Raw genomic sequence first — 20753 nt, 5'->3', positions numbered from 1 at the left:
ACAATACAAGCTCACAACATGTCGCAGTGTGATGTATTGTGAGCCAGTAGGATTTCGGAACCCTTGCAGAAAAACAAAAAAACAAAATGTGCATCTATTGTTATCGCCTCCAGCTTTAAACAAATCGTGAGACGATACATTATTACATTTACACTTCATCTTGACAGGTCACACAAAGAACAAAGCCCTCATGGAGCAGGCGGTGGACCTACTTCTTTCTAGTCGCCACCTCCTGGCCATGTCCTCCCTCCCTGCTCTCTGCAACATCAGCTGTGTCTGTGTGGAACAACACCTGCTGCGAGGGACAGAAGGAGCCCCAGCTAGAGGAGTTGATGAAAGAAGAAGTGGAGGGAGAGAAGCAAAAGGAGGCAAAATCGAAGGAGTTAGAGAGCGAGAACAGCCTTACAGTGTGACAGTAGTACGAAGGCGGCAGGGCATTGGAGGAGTGAGTCGGAAAAGAAAAGCAGAATCAGGAGAAGGAAATGAAAACGTGGCGAAGAAAGGTACAGTTTGGGGAGGAGAAGGAGCAGAGATGATTCTTGACACTCCATCCTCACCTCAGATGCCTGAGAGTCGTACGCAGGCCTACCTCACTGTTCTCTGGGCATTTCTGAGCCAAGGCCCAGGAACTGCAGCTGTTGGAGGACGGAAGATGACAGGCGACTGGCCTACAAGCACAGAACCTGTACAGAGGTGGGTGTTGTAATATAAGTGCAACGTGTATCTTCATCAATAGTTTAATGCAGTTGCCCTTGATACTGTACTGTATAGTGGATGTGCTTCAGCCAAGGTGGCCTTCTTCAGCACTCAAACGGACAGAGCTCTGTCTTTCTTGGCTGTAATGCATCCACTATACTGTATCAGGGACAGCTGCATTATGATTGAAGATTGATTTTATGTGCTAGCCGTTTTAATTTGTATTATTCTATTAAAAAGACTGGACAGGTGAATCTTGAGGACGTCAGTTGTGCCTGTTCACTGAAGCCAAATTGATAAAGCTGTGTAATGTTAATTCCTTCACATGTCCTACCAATTATAGTTAGCAGAGTATCCCTATGTTCCTCAGATTTTACATGTAAGTTCCCCACTAACTTAGGGTTAGGCTTTAAGGTTTAGGGTTAGGGTTAGGTAAGCAGGAACATCACTCTAACTCCTACCCAGACTCTAAGTCTGGACAAATTACAGATACAGTTAATTTCTGACAATGATTATGTTTTTATGATCTTTTTTCTTCTTCCTCTTTCGACTAATTTCCATCAGGGATCACTACAGTGGAGCTTCTGTTTCCATCTGCTTCCGTTCTCTGATCTTCCTCAGTCACTCTAGCCAAGTGCATACTGTATGTCCTCTCACCGCATCCATAAACCTCCTCCTCTTCTCTTGCCTGGCAGCTCAATCAACAGCATCTTTCTCACAATGTCTCCCAATCCCTCCCCTCTATTATGTCCAAACGATCTCAACCTCGCCTCTCTTGTTTTATCCCCAAACCTTGTAACCTGGGCTGATCCTCTACTGTAGTCATTTCTGATCTTGTCTCCTAATGAGAATCTTAGCATCCTCAATTCTGCCACCTCCAGCTCCGCCTCCTGTCTTTTCATCAATGCCATTGTTTCTAAGCTGTACAGCATGGCTGGACAGTTTTATACTACTATACAATGCGAGGTTTTCACCACAGGCCCCCCCACCGACTGATCCCTCAAAATCGGTCAGAAACAGCGCAGCGGCTGCCAACACAATAAAATACAGTAGGCAACAGCGGCCATCAGAACACAATATAACAGTATAAATCAGGGGTCTTCAACATTTTCAGGCAGAGGACCCCTTGGTTAAGAGAGAGATGGAGCAGGGACCCCCACAACCTTTTCATAGATTGCATAGAGTTTCATCGTTTGACAGCACAATCATCAGTGTATTTTGAATTCATGTCAATTCGTGTTTCGGGTATTTAACCACTTGAGCCGTCATTACCTAATAAACTTGACCTTTTACTCTGTACATCAAACCTCTTTCCCGAAAATAGCCGATCGGCTATTTTCGGCTACAGTTCTCAGAATATGGACACTAGGGTTCAAGTGGTTAATATAAAAAGGATTGGAAGATTTGGAGGACCCCCTGTAGTAACTCTGTCTGAGGACCCCCTGTTGAAGACCCCTGGTATAAATGCTATTAATTAGTGGAAATTCTGTTCCTAATCCTCCTCCTCTGATAGAGTCACAGACTGATCAACAATATCCTACTTGCTTCTGTAGCCTACAACTCTTTTTCTTTTTTAATTGGGTGGCGGGCCCACCAAAGAAATCAGATATTAGTTTCAGAGCCATGCTTTAAAAAAACTACCGATAACAGCCCTGAACACTAAACAGACGGCAGAGAAAAGATTCTTAATGCTGCCGCTAAAAGTAAACAGGAAACAGCTGTCCTCAAGCAACTGATCAGATTGGGCAATCAAGAGGGGCAATAGAGTGTCTTCTCAATCCGGTAAGCATTTCAAAATAAAAGTTTTTTTCCCCTAATGCAACTGCATTGGCTGCTTCGCCTATAGCTCCGCCCCTGACTCTTGCCTGGTATCCTTCTGTCATAAATCACTCCTGAGTTCTGACACTTTCCTCCACCCATGTTTCCTCCTCCCACCTATGTTTATGTTATTTATTTTACAAGATTTTAGACTGTGACTTTATAAATGTAAGATATTTACTTAGATGGAAATGCTCATGAATTAATTTACTATTTCTTTCATTGTCTGCATCCAGGACAGTGTTTTCTTTTGAACTACATCGGTACCGCTCTGTAGTGTCTGAGCTTTGTCAGCTGGCCTGGACAGGTTTAGAGGAGGGCAGGTTTCTCTTCAGGGAACAAGATGTTCCTCAGAATATTCTTGGGTTCTCAATGAGGGCTGGTCTCCTCACCCAGGTGCAGTAATCATCTCATTAGTGTAGTGTAAAGGTCAAGTGTGGAACTTTTTTTCAGTTCAAAATCTGTGGCGATGTATACATTAAGGTCATCCCGGTCTCCCTCTCTCAGGTGGAACTGAGATGTGAAAATGGGACACCAGGCCATGCATATTGCTTCATTCATCTGACACTACAGGAGTTTCTAGGTGCGCTCAGAATCATGACCAGTGATGATGTCACTGACGCTCAGCTTAAGAAGAGGTAAGAAAGACTGTTGTTTTCAACAGATTCAACTGAATTGATGGGAAAACATTCAAGGTGCACTTGCTTGGAAACACAAGTCATTAGTCTGGGTGATCTGCAAGTCCTTTCGTAAATCAGTCCAGTAACCAATCATATCAAAATCAGTTGAAATGGCATACAGATACAAATTGGGTAACACTACCGTTGTTCCCTATTGAGCTTGGCAGATTTCCTGGGGCAAGCTGCCCATGATCACACATGTCACACGTGTCTTCTTATTCTTTCACTCTCAAAAAGCGCCTGCAATGTAGTGCATTTGAAACTACATTGCAGTGCACATCATGGGGTGATCACTGCTTGCCTCCTGTGATAATTCTTTCAAATACATTTTTGTTTATTTTCTGTTTATTTCATTGCTGAGTGAGGTCAGCAGACAAAGTGACGTGAGTGAGATGGAAAAAAAACCCTGGGTGAAATGTGCCAATCTCAACAGGAAACGATGGTATATAAAGCGTTACCAAAAAGGGAATCTGAGTTTGCCTGTACAACCTGAAACCTTAAGAGTTCTACTTTAAAATATTAAAACTGTGCCCTATCAGGCTTTGGTCCTAAAAAGTCAAATTCTTATCAAAGAAGTATCCTTTAAATGTCACTGCGATAACATTTATACTAGCGTTCCACAGCAAGATGGCCTTTAAGCCTTCAGCATTTACCTTCCCCATCTCATTCCATCCACAGATTCAACCTGAAGACTCGTTGGACCTCTAAATCAGACCCAAAGATGGTCTTCACGGACTCTCTGCACCTGTTCGTGTGTGGCTTGGCTTCCACAACTTGTACCCTGGCCTTGGTTCAGTTAGCTGGGGGTTCTGGAGCCCAAGATTGGGTTGAGAGGAGACAAGCCCTTGTTCTGAAACTGCTGAAAAACCTCGCTGGCAGCAACATCTTGACTGGGCCAAAAGTACATTACTCTAAACTACAGTATTTCTATGATATGTAGATTTTGTACAGACATTTCAGAGTTTGTCTGTCTGTCTCTATAGTTTCGTTTCCATAAAGCTAACCATCAGAAAGTCGAAAAAAGGAAATGCACATTTTGCCTGTTTACTTCCACTGATAAAATGCGATTCTTGGAGATAGTTCATGAAATAAGCAGTCGGACAGGAGCTATTTTTCCAGTCAAGTGAGAAACATTATTGAACATGCACTCTAACCCTGGGCTCTTCAGCCGATAGAATTCATATAGGCCTATAAGATAAGAGAGAGAGAGAAGAAGCGACGCAACACTCCACTCCACATACTGTACTGTAGGCTACTTCACGTTCACCCCTGCAACAGCATTGCGCACGCTAACAGCTGATATACAGTACAAGCTCATCACAGCTCGTTGCGGATGCGATGTGAGCTTGGACTTGGAGGTCTGCTGTTTACTGTCAATATTCCAGGATGACCTCCCACTTGGGTAATGACGCCCCCTGGCGATCATTCAGAGAAACTACTTCAGCTCCCGTACTAACGTAGGTAGGAAGGGCCTGTCACTCAAACCGGAGTGACCCGCCTCCAGGCTATATAAACCCCCGGAGGCGGAAGTAACATCCTCTTTTCACTCTCTGCGATATCACATTCAGATAAGTTGAAACTCAGCCTTTGTATTATTATTCTTCGCGCATTAGCCTAAAGCGGTGGCATTGGAGTCGCCCACTGGCGAGTGTTGAATTAACCCGTACTTAAGAATACTTATTCTTGTTCCGTCCTAAATCGACGGTTATTTCCTTTTATAACAAAGGATTATTACTGCTTGTTCAGGCCTTCGCCGAAGCAAGCGTGGCATAGCATTAGCCGTTAGCTTGTTAGCTCGTCTGCTATTGTTAACGTTAGCTACACTGCTTACCGCTTGTTCAGGCCCTGCCCGAATCAAGCGTGGCCTAGCCTTAGCCGTTAGCTTGTTAGCTCGTCTGCTTCTGGTTAACTCTATCTACAGTGCTTCGCCATGGATCCTCTGGCCTTCCTGCCGAGGCAATGTCCAGGCTGTCCAGGACTCATCGACGGACAGGATCTTCACCATCTCTGTGTCGGCTGCATGGGCGTTGCACACGCCTTCTCTGCACTGAGTCCTCAGGGGAGAGCAGGACCTTTCTGTGACTGCTGCGTGGCCTACGACCACGATGTACTGATACACCGGTTCTACCTAGCCAGGGCAGGCCTCGGGGCCTGCGCTCCACCAGGTGGGTCCACTGCTCTCAACCCCACAGCCCAGTCTTTCCTTCCCCAGGCGGCCCGCACCGTTGGTCAAGGTGCGGCGCTGCCTTCCGGAGATCCGCTTGGCAATCAGCGCGCCATTCCAAGTCAAGATGGCGCCGTGCTACATGAGACACCGCCTGCCGCGCAACCGACCGCAGCTAGCTCCACTGTCACTGGAGCTGGCGGGTCTGGTGAAGTCGCCGCTAAGAAGGCGACCAAGAAGGCTAACATCCAGAAATCTCCGGTAGCCTTTTCCCCTTCGGGCGCGGTGCCCAAAAAGAAACGCTTGGATGTGACCGTCGGGGACGTCCCCCTCGACGTGAGCATCACCAAAACAGTCCAGACCTTCAGGCGAGAGTCGGACCTGAGCTCCTGTCAGAGCGAGGGTTCTGGTTCTGAATACTCTGGATACACGGCCGAGGAGGAGGAGGACTCCGTCGAGGACGAGGGTTCTCGACTCACGGTCACTGTGAAAGGTAATGCCCCTGCGGCTCCAGCACGTCAACTGGACGCCGCAGGGAGCTCCCAGGCCTCCTCAGGCACCACTGCCCCTCCACCCGCCAGTCAAGCGAGTGAAGCGGGAGCAGAGGACGTCGATTCTGCAGCAGAAATGCTGGATCATCTCACAGTCTACATGAGAGCTCTGGCCAGAGTTGGAGAGGAGTTGCCACCTCCTCTCCCCTCTGAAGAGGCCGAGGATGATGACGAAATGCCCGGGCAGGAGCCTTCGGTTCCCGCCCCGTATGTCCTCTCCAGGCTGCCGCTGGTGAAAGGTTTCACCAAGGCCCTCCATTCCTCATGGAAGACACATAAAGACCCCAGGAAGCTGCCTTTTTCTGTGTTGGATTTGGTGGGCGGTGCGGAGGCAGGCATGTCCACCTGCCCTAACCTGGACCACCTGTTGGCACAATCTTTTCTGAGTTCCGTCAGACCCCAGTACAAAGATGTAGGCACAGCTAAAAACGGGCCGTTTGTTGGCCCCGTCGGCACCAACCCGCCGGGGTTCACTGTCCTGGAGGACAAGCTGCAGTCGGACAGGGCTCGTAACGCCTACCGGTCCGCTGCTCTGGCCGCTAAGGACCTGAATCTGATCCAGCTCTTGCTCGCTTCCACCAAGGACCTGGTCAAAGGTCTGCCCACGGGGGAGCACACAGCTGAACTGAACACTCTATTTGACATCATGCTGAAGGTCAATTGGCATGCGGTTAAGTGGATGGGCAGGTCCATGGACTACAACCTCCAGTCTGAGAGAGCCCGCTGGCTCGACTATGTCGACCTCGAGCCTAAGAGGGACGTGGGCGAGAAGCCTCTAGGTCCTCGCGGGGAGATGTACAAGTCTCTCATAAACATGGAGAACAGTCCCACCACCCTCATGGGTGGGGGCTTGGAGCTGCTGCAGGGTAGAGTTACCTTCTTCAAGGCGGCTAAGGACATCGTCGAGTCCACCACAGTGCCACAGGATGAACCGCAGCAAGCTAGGAGGACGTCCCGCTCCTCCCGCGCCAAGGAAAGGGGCCGCTCTGCTTCTTTTAAGAAGCACTCGTCTTCCTCCAGGGGAGCCTCTGCAGCCAGGGCGCCTGACAGGCCCCGCAGCAAGGCTGTGGTTCCCGAGCGCGCTCAGCCGCGCCGCCCGTCCAAGGATGGCAGGCAGCAGTCTTCATACCGCGGTGGCCGCGGTAGGGGACAGCGCAAATGACACTTTGAAGAGGGGAATTGTGCTGGGGCGGGGGTCCGAGGTGTCTCTCGGTCCCCCTCCCCCCAAACGAGGGCGTTTTTCGGTACCCCGTGTCGGGGAAATGAAAATGTTAATTTTGATGCCTCCTGTGTCGACAATAAACATGTTGAAAGAGCAAAGTCTGTCTCTGTCCAACTCTCTCGCACTAGCACAGACGACCCCATCGTGCATGCCTCCTGTAGTAATGATGAAGTCCTGTCAGGACTCGATAATCAATCACAGGTTTTATCAGAATCCAGTAATGTTAATGTCAAACAATTATGTGGTTCCTCAAGCGCGCGAGTGGGATATCCCTCGCGTCGACAATATGAATCCTTTATGCATGCCTCCTGTAAGAATGATGGAGTCCCGTCAGGACTCTTTAATCAGTCAGAGGTTTTATCAGCAACCAGTAATGTTAACGTCAAACAATTATATGGTTCCTCATGCGCGCGAGTGGATTTTCCCTCGCGTGAGCGATGCTATGAATTTAACCTTGAGTCAGAAATTCTGTCGGCCTACTATGAGCCCGGGTCAAGGGACAAGCATAAAGGCCTTAGAGCAGGTATTAAACGTAAAAGTTCCTCTCCTGTCAGGGGAGAATGCTTTAGTTGTGGGCGAGTCTGTTTATCAGTCGAATCGCTTTGCTCTTCCTGTCGCTCTATCGAGCGAAAACCGAACGCTTCCGGTTTCACCGGATACGGATTCGCTAGCTCCCCGCTTCCGGTCCGGCCGCAAAAGAGCTCCGCTAGTCAAGCGGTACAATCAGAAGGTGTTCCCACCTTGCGGCCTATTGAACCCCCGCGCTCCGCATCCGGGTGTTCCGGATACGGATACGCAGGTTCCCCACTTCCGGTCCCGCCGCAAAATAGCTCCGCTAGTCAAGCGGTACAACCAGAAGGTGTTTCCGCCATGCGGCCTATTGAACCCTTGCGCTCCGCATCCGGTCGTTCCGGATACGGATACGCAGGTTCCCCACTTCCGGTCCGGCCGACAAAAAAGCTCCGCCGTCACGGAAGCACAGTGGTGGGGTTTCTCTCGCTCAAAACACGCTAGCACGCTGTGCGCGCCAGTGGAAGTTATGCAACCCGAGCCATTGGGTATTTCGAACGATAACCAGGGGTTACAGGTTACAGTTCGCAGATATACCCCCGCTTTCGAGCAGGGTTATTCATACCAGAGCACGTGGTTTAAAAGCAAGTCTTTTGAGAGAAGAGATCAGCTCATTGCTAAGCAAGGGTGCTATAGTGGAGCTGGACAGGACCCAATCCCGCATGGGATTTTGGAGCCGTTATTTCCTGGTGCCCAAAAAGGGGGGGGGGCTACGTCCCATCCTGGACCTAAAGGCACTAAACGTGTACCTGAAGAAGTACGTTTTCAGGATGCTAACAGTACCCACCATGTTACGGTCGGTCAGGCAAGGGGATTTCCACTGTTCAGTGGATCTGAAGGATGCTTATCAGCACGTCCAGATTTATCCCCCACACAGGAAATTCCTTCGGTTCGCCTTCGAGGGTCGCCTGTACGAGTATACAGTACTCCCTTTCGGTCTGTCACTGAGCCCGAGGGTTTTCGTGAAAGTGACCGAAGCAGCCATCGCCCCGCTGAGACAGCAGGGCGTCAGGTTGGCGACGTACATCGACGATTGGATGATTTCAGCGAGCTCCGCCCACGAAGTGGCGCGTCACACACAAGTGGTTTTGGCTCACCTGAAGGCCTTAGGTTTCATAGTCAACCACGGCAAGAGCATGCTGACTCCAGCAAGTCGTCTTACATTCATTGGGGTCCTTCTGGACTCATCCGACATGTCGGCCCGTCTCTCAGAGGAGAGGGTGGACAGGTTTCGGGAATGTCTCGACTCCTTTCAAGTGGGCCAGGAGGTCACTTACAGGAGTTGCATGGTACTGACGGGAATGATGGCTTCCGCAGTACATCTGTTGCGTTTGGGCAGGTTTCATATGAGACCTTTTCAAAGATGGATGTTATCCCTCGGGATCCCGCCCTCCTTGAAGTACAAGAAGGTTACGGTTTCCCCTTCCTGCGCGATCGCCCTGTCTCCGTGGCTGGTGGAGGGATTCCTCACCAGCGGAGTCTCGATTGGCGAGGTGGTTTCCCACAAGTCGATCACGACAGACGCCAGTCTCAGTGGATGGGGAGCCACTTTCGAGGGGCGCACAGCGCAGGGGCTTTGGCCTCTGGAGATGAGGGGTCGTCACATCAACTATTTGGAGTTGATGGCTATACTCCTGGCGCTCAAGCATTTCGAGCCTTGGATTTTGCATTGTCACGTCCTGGTCAGGACAGACAATACGACGGCCATGTTTTATGTCAACAAACAGGGGGGCCTGTCGTCGTTGCCACTGGACCGTCTGGCTCGAGAATTGACGGTTTGGTGCTTGTCGCGCCTCAAGTCGATCAGGGCCTCACACGTCCCAGGTCTCCTCAACAGCGGAGCAGATCTCCTGTCCAGGGGAGGTCCTCGCTACGAGGATTGGTCTCTCCACCCCAGGGTGGTGAGCCAGATTTTTCGCAAGTTTGGTCAGCCAGTGGCGGACCTGTTTGCGTCAGCGGAGAATACGAAGTGTCCGTTGTTCTTCGCGGTGAAGGGCAGTCCTCCCTTGGGGTTGGACGCCTTAGCGCACACGTGGCCGAGAGGTCTACTGTACGCGTTTCCCCCCTTCGACTTAATCCGACCCACTCTGGAGAGAGTCAGGAGGTTCGGTCTGGAGATGCTCCTGGTGGCCCCCTACAAGGGCACGTGGAGATCGGCGATCGCCCCTCTCCTTTGCGAACCGGGTTGGCAGCTGCCTCGGTGCAGGGACCTGTTGAGTCAGGCCAGGGGGGAGATCTTCCACCAAGACCTGCAGGTCCTAGACCTGTGGGTTTGGCACGTGAAAGGTTAAACCTGCTGGCAGCCGGTTTTTCTTCTGAAGTGGTTGATACCATTCAGAGTGCTAAGGCGCCCTCTACGAGGGCGTCTTATGATGGAAGGTGGAATGCCTTTGAGGACTGGTGTGAGTCGCGTGTTCCACCTGTGGTGGCTCATGTGGCGTCAGCCCAGGAAATTCTGGAATTTATGCAGAACCGCTTGAGAAGTGGTCTAGCATTTTCTACCCTTAGGGGGTATTTGGCGGCTATTAATGCCTGTCACCTGGGGGTGGCGGGCAAGGCACCTTCTAAAGTCCCGGAGGTCATCAAGTTCATGCAAGGAGTTGAACGTTTGAGGCCGGTGACTAGGTCTTTGTTCCCAGTTTGGGATCTGCAGGTGGTTCTAGGGGGCCTATGTCGGGCTCCCTTTGAGCCGCTTGTAGGGATGCCTTTGAAACTTTTGAGTTTCAAGACGGCTCTTTTGCTGGCTTTGGCCACGGCTAAAAGAGTTGGTGACCTGCAAGCTCTCTCGGTGTCTGCGGAGTGCATGCAGTTTATGAACAATGATCTCAAGGTGTTGCTCAAGCCTCATCTTAAGTTTGTTCCTAAGAACATGGTGGTTCCTAAGGAGCCTGTTGTTCTTCTGGCTTTTCATCCTCCTCCGTTTGTCTCGGTGGAGGATGAACGGCTGAATTGCCTTTGTCCTGTCAGGGCATTGAAGGCCTACTGTGACAGGACTGCTGGTTCTAGAGCTTCTTCTCAGCTCTTTGTAGAAATGGGCAATGTTCTTGTCAGAAAGCCGGTGTCTAGACCCACTCTTTCGAGGTGGATTGTGGATGCTATTAGGCTGGCTTACTCTAGTGCGGGTGTGGAAGTGCCGGCGGCACTTAAAGCCCATAGCACTAGAGGTGTGGCTACTTCGTGGGCACTGGCAAAGGGAGTCTCCGTTCAGGAGATTTGTGTTTCGGCGAATTGGTCTTCGCCTTCTACCTTTGCAGCCTACTATCACCTGGATATCGAATCCTCTTCGCTAGCGCATTCGGTTCTGGGTGCAGTTGCCTCCTCTACGTCATAGAGGAGTCGGATCTTCCCCTCCCACAGGTGGGCATGTAGCCACCTGGGGTACTTTGGGGGGACCCTGTGTTTTCCTTATATAGTGTGTCTTACTTATAAGGCGGACTTGTCCTTTTCATTTAGTTGAATGAGGCGGACTTCGGTCTGTCAGGGTCTCTCTTTATTTTCTCATGCCTTCACACCCAGGTCCGGTGGGCCTGGGACCTTCTGGGTGATGGGTCACGCCCGTTTGGGCTGTGCTCACCCGTATGAGGGGTGTGTGGGGGTATGAGAGTAGGTTGTGGCTTAGAGGGGAGTTTAAGAATCCCAAGTGGGAGGTCATCCTGGAATATTGACAGTAAACGGTAGGTTCCGTACGGAACCATTGTTTACTTAGATATGGAAGGATGACCTCCCACGTAATGCCCCTCTGTTTCACTGAATGTGGCAGAGAGTGGTATTAAGAGGATGTTACTTCCGCCTCCGGGGGTTTATATAGCCTGGAGGCGGGTCACTCCGGTTTGAGTGACAGGCCCTTCCTACCTACGTTAGTACGGGAGCTGAAGTAGTTTCTCTGAATGATCGCCAGGGGGCGTCATTACCCAAGTGGGAGGTCATCCTTCCATATCTAAGTAAACAATGGTTCCGTACGGAACCTACCGTTCTCTGCCGTTCTGTGTGCGCGACGCCGTCCCTGAAGCGCTGATGCGCATAATTTTTTTTGATAAAGCCTCAAAATCCACCTCCTCCAAGCGCATAAATGTTTTTGTGAACAATGAAAGTTTATTTGAATTTTGAAGTGTTTCAATTTTGTATGCGCAAAAGCCTTAATGCACAAAAAAAGGCTTTATGGAAACGTAACTTATGTCTTGTCTATCCTCTCTATACCTATTAATCCTCCCTCCCTATCCATCTTCCCTTCCATGTCCGTTCATCCATCCATCCATCCATCCTAGGTGTTAGAGCTCTGCCACTGTGTCCAGGAGACGCAGGACTGCCAGCTAGCCAAGGCTGTCCTTAGTGTGAGACCCACCCTTGAGCTAAGGAACATCTGGCTGTGGCCAAGTGATATGGAGGCACTGGCCTTTGTGGTTGGATCAGCAACGAATGTGGATGTTGGCTTGGACTTTGGAGCATGCTCAATGCTTGAATGCTTGGATGGCCTGCCCAGCTGTCAAACCTTAACGTCAGTACACACAAATATTTGTATATCTTGTGTTAATTTCTTCCTGCATGATCTCAGTGTTATCTAAATTAAATGGACATTATTACAAGTAAGTAAATCATTTGTGTCTTTAGTTTTCGTGGACGCAAGTATGAGGACAAGTTTGCAGAAAAGTTATCTTCCACTTTTCCCAAACTGACAACGCTGAGAAAACTTGAGTAAGTTCCCTTTTTTCACTGATCACTGATTTTCACTCAATTATCATTACACTGCTCATTCTTATGACAGGCTGATTGATGGTGTACTGTACTCCAAGGTTTACTGGTGCCAGCCTCACTGATGTGGGAGCCGCTAGCCTCACCTCAGCACTGCAGAACTGTCCAAATATCACTGAGATCAAGTATGTTATTTGTGTAATGTATATTTCAATAACAATACCTCTACTTGGATTATGATTGAAATGCTATAAGATACACACAGTCGCCATTAACAGTAGCCTCAGTAACAACAGCAATTTAAGTTTTGTGTTTATTTCCTCTGTTGCGACAGCCTGAGTGACAACAACCTGACAGACACAGGATTCAGGGAGCTCGCTGAGCTCTTTACCAAACTACCAAACCTGGCCTCTGTGGCGTGAGTGCACACTTCTTCTGACTGAAAATACACATTATATTCCACCTATACCCTTTCATTCGTTGAGAGTAAAATGAGGGGGCCAAGTACAGACCTTGGGAGGACCCCAGTCATTAAAGTATACACTAGGGTTTAAGTGGTTAAGAGCGGAATAACCATTTTATTATCTGTTTATATTATCTGTTTATATTCCCTGCAGACTGGGTCGAAACAGCAGCTCTCTGAAGGGTGTTTATTATCTTATAGAGAAGATGACTTCCTGTGGCAACATACAACAAGTCCATGCTGAGTATGACCTCACGCACAAACGCACACACACGCGCACGCACGCACGCACGCACACACACACACACAAGGATGGACGCACACACTCTCTATACTGTACCGGTATATTCTATTCGTTTTGAAAGAACCAGGAGTCTGCAAAGAAAAGCAACATAATACTTTCTAATATTAATTAGATGAAATTGTCATAAGAATATAACGTTTCTTGTTTGTTTGTTTTTCAGTGGAATGAAGGAAATAAACGTTATCTTCTCCCAGAATTTGGCCATGAGCAAGTGAGTTTATTTGATAGTTTTGTGTAATTGATGGAAAAAGTAATTAAGCATGCATGTAATATCTAATTTCAATGTGAGTCAGTCCGTGTTATTAAGTCTAAATGCTTCATGGCTGTGTACGGTCTGGGCCGGGGCGTTCCAAATGTCCCTGAGCAAGAAAGACCCTAGCTCAATTTCATCTCTTGTCTATCATGCCTCACCCGACTCTTTCTCTCTCCGTCCATCCTTGTAGCCTTAAAGATGACCCTGGACCAACAGTTAGGTAAGCCATTAAAGGAGAATACCACTCATTTTCAACATTGAACAATGTCATTAATATACCTTAGAGTTGTTGTGTGGAAATAAGGAAAAAGTCCCCCCCTTCTGTGTTGCCTAGAACTGGAGCATTGATGATTGTGGGGTCATGTGACCAGTGACATCATGAAGGTGTACTCTTTAGCTTGCAGAGTACACCTTCAAAACTAATTATTTTTAACTGTAGTTCCTCATGTCTCCATATTCATTTCTTATCATTATTATTATAATTATTACATGAGATTCAGAATGATTATGTTTCCAGTTTGCTGAACCAGTCATGGAAAAAGGGAGAAATGCGAAGACTAAGTCAGTTACTGACTCTGTGTCCTGCCATCTCTGTCTTGGAGTAAGTAACCATGGTAACCACACAACCACAACACAAGCTCTGTTACATGACTCATGTCTCACTATAACTAGAGAGACATAGCAGAACATCATCATTATTTTTGCTTAATAATGAAATTATTGTTATCATAATCACACGATTATCATCTATCTATAAATGCGACAAATCTCTGTCTGTCTGTCTGTTTGTTTGTTTGTAATCCGCGTATCTCGAGAACCGTTCGTCCCACCGGCTTCAGATTCGGCACGCGCGTTCCCCGCGGCTTCAGATTCGGCACGCGCGTTCCCCGCCGCGGCACGGAGTGCAGTGCCGGGTCTCGACCCGACCCGACGCGCGGTTTTCCCGAACCGGCGCGAAACGTTCGGAATCTCCTTATGCGGGGTTGATTGTTGACATCAGGCTGTTCCGGAGGAAATCGACGAAAGCTCTGACTCATTGTGACATCACTTCATAAAAGGCTCTGACATCACGTACGCCACTTGAGTCAACAAAAAATCTCTGTGAGTGTGTATGTATGTATGTAATCCGCGTATCTCGAGAACCGTTCGTCCCACCGGCACGCGCGTTCTCCATATATGGGCATAAAATGACGTACGCCACGAGTCAACAAAAAATCTCTGTAAGTGTGTATGTATGTATGTAATCCGCGTATCTCGAGAACCGTTCGTCCCACGGGCACGCGCGTTCTCCATATATGGGCATAAAATGAATGCCCCCATATATGGGCATAAAATGGATTGCAGACAGACAGATACAGATATCTCCATATATGGACATAAATGGACAGAGGCAAACAGATGGTCAAAGATCTCCATATATGGGCATAAAATGGACGCAGACAGACAGATACAGATATCTCCATATATGGGCATAAATGGACACAGGCAAACAGATATTCAAAACGGGTCCTATGACAACAGGTATAATGAGGTTTGCATTAAAGGGGGAACCGGCACTGTGTCTGCAACACAGTTGGAGGTACAGACAGATACTCCATATATGGGCATAAAATGGACGCAGATAGACAGATATCTCCATATATGGGCATAAAATGGACCCAGAAAAGACAGACAGATACAGATATCTCCATATATGGGCATAAATGGACACAGGCAAACAGATGTTCAAAATGGGTCCTATGACAACAGGTATAATGAGGTTTGCATTAAAGGGGGAACCGGCACTGTGTCTGCAACACAGTTGGAGGTACAGACAGATACTCCATAAAAATGGACGCAGATAGACAGATATCTCCATATATGGGCATAAAATGGACCCAGAACTATAACTGCAGTGATCTCCATATATGGACATAAAATGGACGCCGACAGACATACAGACAGATACAGATATCTCCATATATGGGCATAAATGGACACAGGCAGACAGATGGTCAAAACGGGTCCTATGAAAACAGGTATAATGGGGTTTGCATTAAAGGGCGGGGCATTCATTCCCTATTTACATTGTTCCGAGTTGGCCAGGTCGCCGACTAGACGCTGGGCCGCCCGAAGGGCGGCCCAGCTTCTAGTATTACTAATGAACACTTTTTTGGTGGCTTAAAAAAACATAATGTCTTTATTGTTGTTCATTGTGCTTTTTATCTATGCATTTGGCCAAATGGGATGGCCTCTGTGATTGTATTGTGCCTCTGTGAGTTTGGTTATACCGTGTGCTGGTTATTAAAGGACAACTTTGTTTTTTTACAACAAGAGTTCATATTTTAGATTGTAATTGGAGAAAAGAAAAAGTGAGTGTTAAAATGTTTTCATTTGCTTCGTTCTATTGTTTTCTTGTTTACCGTGCTAAAATGTGGGGCATGTGTATGCATGGGGGCATGCGTACAATGTCTTTTTAGACACAATAAGCCAGCAGTTTCTTTATTGCTATCTATCATATAATTAGAGGAGTCAGTCAGTCAGAGGTCACAATGCATTTATCTATTCACTCGCTTCAGCGATTGATCCAAACTTTCACATGGCATTGACCATTAGCATTATACACACGGTGACGGAGCCCGATTTTCATCTTTCCCAAATTCAAGCTATTTATTAGCGTTTTCTACAACACTTCTGTTGAACTCTACAGCCTGTTGTCAGGGTTACGGTCTGTTCCTCCAGGCCATGGGATCCCATAGCCCCACACACACCTCTCTCACAGTTAGGAATGTTGCAGTGAAGAGACACACGTTTTCTCTCTCTCTCTCTCTCTCTCTCTCTCTCTCTCTCTCTCTCTCTCTCTCTCTCTGCATGCATGGGTCATGCATGCACCGGGTGATGTGTGTCTCATCTTCCAACGGGTATGGAAAAACTAGCAAGTGCATGCATACATCCCCATACTTCTATTCACCTAATTTTGCTGTTATATTATTTGTATCCATCATAAATATACACTCCTCCATGGTCTGCTCCTCCTTACATTATGATGCTCCCACATATTCTCACGCACGCTCCAGTTACTTTCCCCATAACCCACACCCTGCACATATTTTGGAGCACATATCTTCGAACGGGTAAGGTCTAGTTTACAGTAACACTTCTAGCCCCCATAAGTCACATCCAACCATGAAAGGTTGCGTTGTATCTTGGGAATGGGCTTATTCTGTCCAAAATTACATATTCAGCCACTTGTACGCATGCCCCCAAACACTGAAATAAGAATCTCTAAAACAATTGAAAGAAGTAAATTAAATAATTTCAACACTCATTTAAATTTGTTAATTACAATCTAAAATATGAACCCTTGTTGTAAAAAACTAAAGTTGTCCTTTAACCGGGGAATAGCGAGGAGAGATGGCAAGGTATACAACAGCTGAACAAATATGTAATTTATTTTCATTATTTACCAATTTTCACAATTCGTTTGCAGAAGGCTATAACGAAATGTATGTAAGCCACTCATCTGTGCTGTGAACAAAACAAAAACAATTCAGCCTTTAGTCACATCTATGCACTGCATTGCTATATTACAGTATATACAGTCCAATACATTGTCTTTGGTCCAGTAGGCAGTGTAGCCAAATGTAACCATGTCTGTCTCTACACAAATACAACTGAGAAATAGCCTATCTGCCCAGGTCTGCCTGTCCATACACTCAGAAACTTCAATATATGAATTTCAAATGAATACATGGTGGGCTATAAATAATACATTTCAGGGAGGGAGCCGCGGCCACGGGCCATATATCAATTCTGTCCTCATGCCACAATTGGCCCAAGGGCCGGACTTTGAACATGTCTGACCTATCTCAAGTGAAGTGTGTGTGTGTGTGTGTGTGTGTGTGTGTGTGTGTGTGTGTGTGTGTGTGTGTGTGCGTGTGCGTGTGCGTGTGCGTGTGCGTGTGTGCTTCACAGTCTGTCAGGAAGCCAGTTGGACGTGGAGACTCTAAGGACACTGGTCAATGTTGTACCCAAGCTCAACATCACAACAAAGATTATGTAAGATGCAGACATTCATGGTACATACATTACTGCACACTGAATTATTTAAAGCATCAGGATCTGGCTTTTGGCAGAATTGGCACCATGACCAGCTGCAGCTGGCCTGGTCATGGTGCATATCATGCTATACACGGCATGCTTAAGGCCACACTTAGCTATGTCAAAACCTAATCTTTGTTAAAAATTAGAGTTAGAAATTGAGTTTGAAAAAACAATACAAAAAATCTATACACGACACACAAGAATTAACAGGTCTGTTTGATATCTTTCCCAGTGTGAAGAACAGCTGTCTAACAGTGGATGCCTTGATAGTCCTGACCACATTGCTATCTACATGTCCTGCTGTGGCACAGCTCAATGTCAGGTACACACGCACACGCACACCTTTTATTATAATATATCTATTCATTATAATATTATAATGTATGAGCAGATGATGTACATGCTCCTCTGATAACTTTGGTAAAGACTGAAATTATGTTTAGTGACACTAGTAAACACAACATGTAAAAAATGTGCGCCGCTAACTGTGATTCCTCTGGCAGACTGCAGAGACCAGACCATGTGTCTGTAGTGTTTTCAGGAGGGACGGACACATCAAGGCCAGAAGTATATACAAGGAAACTCTGGTTTGTATTGGTTGATTTATAAATGGGGATGAGGGTCTTTTAAATGTAGCATCAACTAGACTGCACTCTGTCGAGGTGCCAACGCGCACCTTGTGCGCCAGCAGAGCGCGCAAGTACTGGGCAAGTTGGCACTCTACCGAGGTGCCAACTTGCACCTTGTTATATATCAGGTCACACTTGTTGTTGGTGATGTCACCAAGAATGCTGGTCCCTCATTGGCTGTTGATGGCGACGTCACATGGAATGCTGGTCTGTGATTGGCTTTTGATTGATTGAAGACTTTATTAGAAGTTTGCATAGGAAAAGGTACAGTTTCATGACGGTACAGTTCACTGGTACAAGGTCTACTAAAAGGAGATCCATGAAAAGACTAAGCTTATTTCCACTGGAAACCATTTAAGTATCTCATATAACATTGAATGACAGACAGATAGAACACAGTACTATGCAGTAGATATGTAAAGAAAAACAAAACAAAGACAGTAATTCTTAAACAAACAGTATATACAAAGAAGGGGCAGGGGAGGGTAGGGTTGGGGCTAGGTTCATTATTACCAGTTGCGAACGGCTGCTGCCTGTAAGTGGCTTTTCAGGGCAATTTTAAAGGATGCAAGTGATCCACACTCCTTTATGGCCTTCGGTAAGGCTTTCCACATTTTGGTGGTATAGCAGAAAAAAGAGTTTGACCCTTTGTTGGTTTTGACTCTGGGTTGAAAGTGATCTGTGGCGCTGCCTCTGGTGTTGTAATTATGGACATCCTTAATGTTTATAAAGTATTTTGACAGGTACTTGGGTATCATAGTGGTGTAGTGTATCTTGTACACCAGGCCCATTGCAAGCTGCTGTACTCTGTCATCTACTCTGAGCCACCCCACTCTTAATTGGTGAGTAGCGGTGAGGTGAGTCTGATAGGGAAGGCTAAGCAGGACCCTAATTAGTTTATTTTGGGCTGTTTGGAGTTTAGTTTTCAGGGCTTGTGGGGCGTCACGATACCATACGTGGACTCCGTAGTCAAAGAGGGGCTGGATTATTGCACCAGCTATGGTCTTCAGTGTGTTAAAATTGACCATCGGGGCTATCCTCTGTAGGAAACGAGTTCGTTGGTTGATTTTATTTATTACTTTAGAAGTCATCTTTTCACTGGAAAGATTAGCTTCCAGGATACATCCTAAGTAAGAGATTTCGTTTTTTCGTGTTATGACCTTGTCACCCACTTTGATTGTGAAGTTATCGACCTTTTTGAGGTTATGATTTGTTCCAAAGAGGATGGACTCCGTTTTTCCCAGGTGAATTGATAATTTGTTGTCGTTAAGCCATGTGCAGATCTTACTTAGTTCAGAGTTAAGTGTCTTCTCAACCTGCAAGTGGTCCTTGCCCGAGACTAGGAGAGCCGAGTCATCCGCGAACAGGAACAGGTTGCAGTCACAAGCAGATGCCATGTCGTTCACGTATATTAGGAACAACAGAGGCCCCAGTATGCTACCTTGAGGAACACCACAGCTTACTGGGAGGGGGGGGGACATGGTACCGTTAATCTCCACCACCTGTTCCCTCCCCACCAGGTAAGATTGCATCCAACTCACTGCTGCGCTGTCAAGACCGATGGCTTTTAGTTTCTCAATCAGAATAGAATGATTTACGGTATCAAATGCCTTCTGGAGGTCCATCATGACCATGCCGCTATATTTGCCGTCATCCGCTTCGCGTTTGATTTGGTCAGTCAAATAGAGAAGGCATGTGTCGGTGGAATGAGATTTTCTGAATCCAGATTGGAACTCGTAAATCAGATTATTCTCATCGAGATATCTTGCAATCTGTTCGTAGACTATTTTCTCCATGACTTTGGATATGGAGCTGAGAATGGAAACGGGACGGTAGTTTCCAGGGTCTAGTTTGCTACCTTTTTTATGCAGGGGGGTTACTTTTGCTAGTTTGAAGTCCTGTGGGACATGACCCTGTTCGATGGAAAGGTTAATTATGTGGGTAATGATTGGAGCAATGGTGGCGGCTGAATCTCTGAGAAATCTAGCTGGAATTTTATCAAGGCCAGTGGCCTTGTGCTGAGGTAGGGCGCTCAGTTTTTTAAACACTTCATCAGTTGTCACTGTGGCAAGTTTAAAACTGTCTTTTATGACACCCAGTTTATTGTAGTATTTCTTAACAAAATTTATACCATACCGCCCAGATGGGGCGACCAGTCTTTCAACCAGTGAATGGGCCATGGTGGTAAACATACAGGCGTAAACATACACAGACACCTGACAGGGACGCCACCGAACACAATACTTTCGTGCTCTGCTGGCGCAAGTAATGAAATTTAATTGTTTCTAAATGGAGAAAGTGTAAGCTGAGTGTATTATAGAACCATCATAAAAGGTGTCGTTATGATGATGGGTGGTTGTACGGTAAGAATGGATTGGATGAACAATGCCCATGGTGATATTCATATAAGTTGTATTAGCGATTGTAATGATGATGTTATATGATAGATGGTATACTGCTGATGTGAGATTGATCATAAAAATGATGACGATGCTTTGTCAGTCTCAGTAGCTGCGGTCTGCTTCCTGATCACCTGAAGAGAGTGTGTGAAAGTTTGGGACTTTCCTCTGACCTCTCCCTGATTGAGTAAGAAACACATATGCACACAATCGTGCACGCCCACGCAAACAC

General features: G+C 46.9%; 1 protein-coding gene across 1 annotated transcript in view; it reads left to right on the top strand.

Annotated features, from left to right (window-relative positions):
• Window positions 1-20753, top strand: part of nlrc5 (NLR family, CARD domain containing 5) — a gene marked incomplete at its 5' end in the record, with an annotated part of 56308 nt that overhangs the window by 8868 nt on the left and 26687 nt on the right. Inside the window, 16 exons of the mRNA XM_080737148.1 lie at window positions 168-693; window positions 2751-2910; window positions 3022-3152; window positions 3873-4095; window positions 11967-12196; window positions 12310-12393; window positions 12492-12575; window positions 12725-12808; window positions 13008-13097; window positions 13318-13368; window positions 13601-13630; window positions 13928-14011; window positions 17365-17448; window positions 17726-17823; window positions 17997-18021; window positions 20625-20708. Of these exons, the coding sequence (XP_080593274.1) occupies window positions 168-693; window positions 2751-2910; window positions 3022-3152; window positions 3873-4095; window positions 11967-12196; window positions 12310-12393; window positions 12492-12575; window positions 12725-12808; window positions 13008-13097; window positions 13318-13368; window positions 13601-13630; window positions 13928-14011; window positions 17365-17448; window positions 17726-17823; window positions 17997-18021; window positions 20625-20708 (2068 nt within the window). The remainder of the gene's footprint in view (window positions 1-167; window positions 694-2750; window positions 2911-3021; window positions 3153-3872; window positions 4096-11966; window positions 12197-12309; window positions 12394-12491; window positions 12576-12724; window positions 12809-13007; window positions 13098-13317; window positions 13369-13600; window positions 13631-13927; window positions 14012-17364; window positions 17449-17725; window positions 17824-17996; window positions 18022-20624; window positions 20709-20753) is intronic.

This window comes from Nannobrachium achirus, assembly GCF_963921795.1.
Source record: "Nannobrachium achirus genome assembly, chromosome: 11".
Taxonomy (NCBI): Eukaryota; Metazoa; Chordata; class Actinopteri; order Myctophiformes; family Myctophidae; genus Nannobrachium; species Nannobrachium achirus.
This window is presented reverse-complemented; position numbering and strand designations above follow the sequence as displayed.